This window comes from Orycteropus afer, unplaced genomic scaffold (genome assembly GCF_000298275.1).
Source record: "Orycteropus afer afer isolate SDZICR_OR568_19922 unplaced genomic scaffold, OryAfe1.0 scaffold00026, whole genome shotgun sequence".
NCBI lineage: Eukaryota > Metazoa > Chordata > Mammalia > Tubulidentata > Orycteropodidae > Orycteropus > Orycteropus afer.
Genome location: NW_006921613.1, coordinates 16948009 through 16954950, shown reverse-complemented (window position 1 = coordinate 16954950; position 6942 = coordinate 16948009). Strand labels below are relative to the sequence as shown.

Sequence of the window (6942 nt, the reverse complement as noted above, 5' to 3'; positions counted from 1 at the left end):
ATCTTCTGTGTCTGTGTTAATTGGTTTCCCTTTTCTTTGTTGAAGAGGGTCTGTGCAATCCTTCTGCCTAGTCCGCCATCTTGCCCCGCCTCCAAGCCATGGTATTTTAAATCACCTCATATGCATATGAAAGCTGGACAATGAATAAGGAAGACCAAAAAATTGATGCCTTTGAATTATGGTGTCAGCAAAGAATGTGAATATACCATGGACTGCCAAAAGAACGTCTTGCAAAAAGTACAGCCAGAATGCTTGTTAAGTCTTACATACTTTGGACATGTTATAGGAAGGGACAAGTCTCTGGAGAAGGATGTCATACTGGTAAAGTAGAGGATTAGTGAAAAAAAGGAAAACCCTCAAGAAGATGGATTGGTACAGTGGCTGCAACAATGGGCTCAAACATAGCAACAATTGTGGGAATGTCACAGGATCAAATGGTGTTTAATTCCGTTGTACATAAGGTTGCCATGAGTTGGAACCAACTTGATGTCACTTAATAACAATACTGATATGTACAATGCTCTGTGCTGAACCCATAAAACAAACAAACAACCTCACTACCGTCGAGTTGGATCCAACTCGTAGTGACCCCTCCTTGGGTTTCCGAGGCAGTATCACTATGGAAGTAGATTGCCCAGCCTTCCTTCCGAAGAGTGACTGGTGGGTTTGAACCTCCAGCCCTCTGGTTAGCAGTCATATGCCTTAGGCACTATGCCCATAGCATGCATTATCTCATATAATCCTACAACCACCTTAATAGAGTGGTACCATTATTATCCCCAGTTTATAATAATAATGCTCAGAGAGGTTAAATAACTTGCTCCAAATTGGTCACAGTTGTGAACTCAATCCTGTCTGACTCCAGAGCTATGTGTTCAAACCACTGCACTATACTACTGCCTCTCAGCATTAGAGGAATTCCCCCTGGAAGCCCCTCCCTTAGTTCCAGTAGCTTCCACCCTGGTAGATCACTCACACTAAAGCAGGACAGCAGCTCCATCTTGCTCATACCAGAGCCAGGGCTGACAGGAGGTTCAAAGTCCGACGGGTTCTGCTGCTCCTCCTGCTCCAAGTACTCTCCTACTGTCCGTAGCACACTGTGCCGGCCCTCTGGGCGGAAGGCATCCCAGAAGGAGCAGTTGTCTGGGAGACTGGAGAGCAGCAAGGCCTGGCCCAGCATCTCCTGAGCCTCACCCCCTCCAGCCCCTGGACCCAGGAGGAAGGTCAGCAGGCGCAGGAGGTAGTGTAGGCGTGTGGGGTGGGCAAGGGCTGGCACAGATGACTGACAGCGTGGCAACTGGGATAGCATGCCAAGCAGGAAGGGGCCAGGAGCCAGGCAGAGTGGAGAGGGTCCCAGCAGTGGCAGAGAGGGCAAAAGGGGGCCCAGTAGCCCATCTAAGAAGCAAGTGTCATTGCCTCCACGACTTATTCTGCATTGGCCTGCTAGCCAAGGCCAGAAGGGCACTAGGGCCTCATACATAGTGTCGTTGGCACAGACCATCACCAGGAAGCTGCCCCCATCTGGGCAGCGCTCCCCACAGGGTCCAATGTGGCAGGGTGGGAAGTCAGTGATATCCAGAGTGGGGCCATGGCATACATGCTGAATCCAAGCCTGGTTGCTGGGGGGCACAGCCTGCAGACTTGGCTCCCCACATAGCCGCTCGGCCCACAAAGTCTCGTTCTCCAAAAAGCAGCCCCAGAATATGTCTGGGGTTAGGGGAACAGGGGGTAGGCCTTCAGGGCAGCTTGTAGGGGGTGGAAGTAGACCAGCACAAAGCTGCTTTACCAGGCGGCGGTTTGGGCCAGACAGGGCTGAAAAGGAAAGGTTGCTACAGATTGCCTCAAGAAACTGGTCAGGAAACTGGTCATGGCAGGCCTGGAGCCAGCTTTGGGCACCTGGTGCCCATGAGACAGCATACCACACAGCTGTCTGGCAGATGGCAGCAGTGCTGGGAGGGGGTTGTGGGGTCACAGGCTTGGCATGCTGGCAGAGCAAGTGGATGGAGAAGTTGGAAATGCTGTAAGGTGGTGCTGAGTCTGAGTGGTTCTTGCAGAGGGCCTCCACAGAGATGGCTCGCCGTTGGCGAGGGCTGATGTGGGCCCCAGGCTGGGGAGCCCTGGGCAGAGGCACACCCGTGCTCAGGCAGTGGAGGAGGGCAGGGGGTGGGGGTGGTGATCCAGACAGAAAGCCCAACGCCTGGACATCCCAGGAGAGGTTGTGCCGGATGCCCCTGGGTGCAGAGGGAGGAGCAGGCAGGATCTGGTCAGTTCACATTTCCTCCAGCTGAAGATTCTGACCCTGGCCCAGAGCCCTGCAGAGGGTGTGGCAAGCATAGGCTTTTCCAAAAGTGAGGTCCCTGGGAGTATAGGTATTATGGTATTACTACTTTAAATGCTGGGATGGGGAAAAGAAGAGAACTCTCTCCAGCCAGACACAAAGACAGCCTAGGAGCAGTCCAGTTGAAGTCCATTCTGTGTACCTGGCCCCTTTCTTTCTCCTTTCTTCATATGCCATTAAATAGCTTGAACATACCCCTCAGTTTGCCTTGTATCAGGAAATCTACCCAGCAACTGAATATGTCCAACTGTGCTTGGGCACTGTTGTACTGAAGTAGTAAGTGATTAAGGAATTCACTCTTTTCCTTTTTTTCTATACCCCATCTTTATTAAAACAAAGAAATAGTTGCCACTGAGTCAATTCTGACTCATGGCTGCCATCTTTATTAGCTAACATATACTAAGGACAATGTGCCAGGTGCTCTTCTAAGTGGGTCTCATTTAATCTTTGCAACAATGGGGAAACTGAGGCATGGAAAGAGTATGTGATCTGGTCAAAGTCACAAGGCTAGGAAGAGGTGAAGCTGGGACACCAACCCAGACAGCCACACTTCACAACCACTAAACCATACTCTTCCCATCAGTTTGGAAGGCTAACACCTTCAGCTCTCCACTTCCAAATTTCCCAGCCCCAGTCCTTCAAAACTAGTCCCCTATTACTCACCATAGGAGCAGCTGCTGAAGATTACCTAGAAGTGAAAGAATAGGGAAGATGACTACCCCAATCTTACCCTTCTTGCTCTGCCTCAGCCCAGCTTCAGCCCCTACCTCCAGCACTCACCTCCCTGGCACTGCCCATTGGCATCAGGCTCTGGTTGTCCCAGAATGGAAAAGACCTCATCCTGCAGAGAATGAGTGACACGAAGCAGCCCCTCCTGGAAGGCAGCATAGAGTGGGGCCCCCACTGTGCGTAGCAGACCTCCCCAAAGAGCCTCCTCAGAGCCCAGCTCTTCTGCTGGGGTAAACAAACCCAATAGGCCCTGCAAAAAGTAGGGGGCTGGCTCCTTCCCATTGAGGTCTGTGGCATTTGTCAGATCTATACTGGGGTGCACCTGCACCAGTGCCTGCCACCGTGTACCCTCTAACAACAGCAGCAGAGAAGGCAACCAATCAGCCACCAGGACGCAGTCAGAAGGCCCATCACGGGTGCATGGGAGCCGGGTAGGGGCAGGAGGCCCTCCAGGAACTAAAGCTCCCAGGAGCACTTCTGCAAGTCCACCCAACACACCTGCCTGGTGCCCCAGGAAGTCCCGAGGAGTCTGCTCCTGTCCTAACAGTGCCAGTACATCCCCCAGTAGCCCCAGCATTGGCTCCCAATCTTGGCTGCCTCTCAGTGTCACTAGGAAATCATGGAGCCGAAGGGCAGGGTGCTGGAGAGGTGGGGGCTCTCCTACTGGCCCCTCCCCCATTCTCCCAAGTTCAAAGGAAGTAGAAATGTTGGCCAGGAATGTAGAAAAATGTGAGCGGCTGAGGGAGCCCTGGGGAGCCTGATCCAGAGCAGAGAGGAATGACTTCAGAAGGGAGAGACCAAGGTCCATAGATCGAGACCCCATAGGGGCCAGAGTCACTGTAAGGAGAGAAACCAGACGTCACTAAAAGGGAAGAGCCTAGAGCTCTGACCCTAAGAGCCCAATTCCCTGCCTGGATCTAAAGATGAGATGAAGGAGATGGTGAGCTGGGTCTCTTTCACGAGCCTACAGGTAGTCTTGGCCTGCTTTCTTAGCCTCCTTTTCTCCCTTAGTACCAGTCTCTGTCCTCTTTCCTTGCCCCTTTAGTTTATCTTTTTGTTTTTGTTTTTAAACTAACCTGTTAACCTCTTCTGTCTTATTTAAAAAAAAAAACAAAAACAAAAAAACTCTTCAGTCTTAAGTCTCTTTCAAGCAACCATACTCTTCATCCCCAACCTTACTCACTGTTCCTCTCACCTGCACAAGACATCAGCAACAGCAGTAGAGGCCAGAGACTCAGAGCCATGTTTCCAGGTGACCACTGGTGCTAGGGGTGAGTTCTGTTTATTTTCACCTTGAATGGGATAGCCAGGTGAGGGGAGGGCACTGCAGGCAGCCTGAGGCCCCACTGACACTGCAGTGTGGTCTTTCAGGAAATAATATCTGTGACCCAACAGCAGGTTTGTCACCTGAGCCACTGAATACCTGATCCTTTGGCTCTAGAGAAAGGTGTGCTTCTGTGAGAGGGATCAATGATAGGGAATCCCAGGGGGCCCTTGGAGGAACCTGAGAAGATAGCTTGAACTAGAAGGCAGGTATGCAGAAAAGAGTAGGTGGGCACGGAGATGGAGAACTGGTGACCAGCTATGTGATCTGAGGGTCTGGAGAAAAATGTAAGAAAGAAAACAAAGAGAGCACAAAGGAATTAAGAAGCCACAGAAGCTGGAGAGTAGTATTTGAAAGAATTTAAAAAGAAAGGGGGCCCAGGAGAAAGGAACTACGCAGCAAAATATAAAAAGAGGAATGGAGACAGAGGTCTTGTCCAAGTATTCAGGAAGATGAGATCCACTTTTGATTCAGTACCCAGAACCACAAAATGTTAAGAGCTGGGGTAGGACCCCAGAGATCATATAGGTCAAACTTCTCAAGTTATGGATAAGGAAATAGACCCCAAGAGGTGTGACTTGCTCATTAGGCCATTTAAATGCTTGATTTTGCCATCTGGCTCACTCCCTGGGGCCTATATGAAAGCACTACAGAGAATTCTGAAGACTGAAGAAGAGTTGATGCTTTTGAGTTTTGGTGTTGACAGAGAATGCGGAAAGTACTGTGGACTGCTAAAAAGAACTAACAAATCTGTCCTAGAAGAAGTGCAGCCAGAATGCTTCTTGGAAGCGAGGATGGCCAGACTTTGTCCACCTACTTTGGTCATGTTGTCAGAAGGGACCATTTTCTGGAGAAGGATGTCATGCTTGGTAAAGTGGAAGCACAATGAAAGAGGAGAAGGCCCTCAAAAAGATGAATTGACATGGTGGCTCCAGCGATGGGCTCAGGTATAGTAGGGATCATGAGGCTGGCACAGGACAGGGCAGCATTTCGTTCTGTTGTACATAGGGTCACTATGAGTCGGAGATGACTTGATGGCACATAACAACAACAAACAGAGAATTCTGAGCTGAGAAAAAAGTTAAACCAGATTAAATTACTATGCAAGGGGGTTACTCCTCTCCCCAAGCCCTCTCCGGCCCTCAGAACTGCTCATAGATCAGAGAGGTTACGTTCAAAACAATCTAGTAATGGTCAGATATAGAAGATCTTTCTGTCCCGCATTTATATAATCCCAAAAGGCCTTTACCTGACACCAGCTCTAAATAGTAATTTAACACTGAGTTTCCACCCAAACCATTCATTATTCTGTCCTTCTTGCCTTGGAACCCTCCCTCATTCTCTCCCCTAAACACACAGATTCAACTCCATTATTAATGTACTTCTGCCCTAGAAGATTAACTTAAGATCATAGAATTTTAGAGACTGAAGGGACCTGAATAATTCTCTGGTAAAAATTTCTCATTTTATAGAGGAGGATGAGGAAACTGAGATACAAAGAATTCGAAAGACTTGGCCCGGGGCCACAGAGAGAGTGGAGGGTAGTGCTGGGATTTTCCAATGTAAATCAAAGGTTACCAAAAAACTAAATCAAACTCACTGCCATTGAGTGGATTCTGACTCATAGCAACCCCCATTGCATTTTCAAGAAGTAGACTACCCCATCTTTCAGTAATATCACCTATTGCATAATTTTGCCAATAGTCTCCCTTAGTCCATCAAAAGTCATAACATTTAGTCTGAAAAACAGAAGGAAGAATCAGAGAAAGAATATGACCTCAGTTTCCAACAGTTTTTTATTTCCTGTTTCCGTTCAACCTGCAATCTAGTTGTATTTCTATGCTTGGTTCTATGACAACCCCCTTGTAATAAATTTTGCTTTTTTGTTTATAGGGTAGTAAAACATGAGATGTCTTGAGTTCAAATCTTTGTTCCAACATTTACCAGCTGTGTGTCCTAGGGCAGTTGCTAAACCACTATGTGCCACAGTGTCCTTTTTGGTAGAAAAGGATAAAATACTGGTATAAAGTTGTTGTGAGGACCAAATTAGGGAATTTACTTAAAGTACTTCACATAGCATCTGACATTCATTCAACAAGTACTAACCACCTATCACCATGTACCTGGTACTGGTACAGAAGAATCATTCACTACATGTTAGCTGTTATTAAACTAAGTCAAACTAAAAAACTAAATTTGGAAATGAATTAAGACAGAAATTTTTACCAAGAAGTAGCAACTTGAATGAAAGGCCTTCAGGACAGATATGGAACTAGCTGAGCTGAATAAAGAGGGGAACAATGAGTGGGAAACCCAGAGTGGGAAATTTCTTGGCAGTCCACATTATGCTGTAGTAAGCAGTTGGGTAAGCAACTGGTAAGGATTCAGATTATGTGTCAATGGAGGAATATTAAAATTCTGTTGAAAGAAGAAGTGAATCCCTTTTTGGACATTTGGGCTTGGGAGCTCTGGTAGCATAGTGGCTAAAGCACTTGACTGCTAACCAGAAGGCTGGTGGTTCAAACCCACCAGCCACTCCTTGGAAGGAAGG

At 47.9% G+C, this 6942-nt stretch overlaps 1 protein-coding gene across 1 annotated transcript in view; it reads right to left on the bottom strand.

Annotated features, from left to right (window-relative positions):
• The window catches only part of STRC (stereocilin), a 36084-nt gene extending 31773 nt beyond the window's left edge, over nt 1-4311 (bottom strand). The window contains exons 1-4 of the mRNA XM_007935257.1: nt 4263-4311; nt 3119-3904; nt 3002-3026; nt 977-2231 (exon numbers count right to left, since the gene is read on the bottom strand). Of these exons, the coding sequence (XP_007933448.1) occupies nt 977-2231; nt 3002-3026; nt 3119-3904; nt 4263-4311 (2115 nt within the window). The remainder of the gene's footprint in view (nt 1-976; nt 2232-3001; nt 3027-3118; nt 3905-4262) is intronic.
• Nucleotides 4312-6942: the final 2631 nt, after the last annotated feature.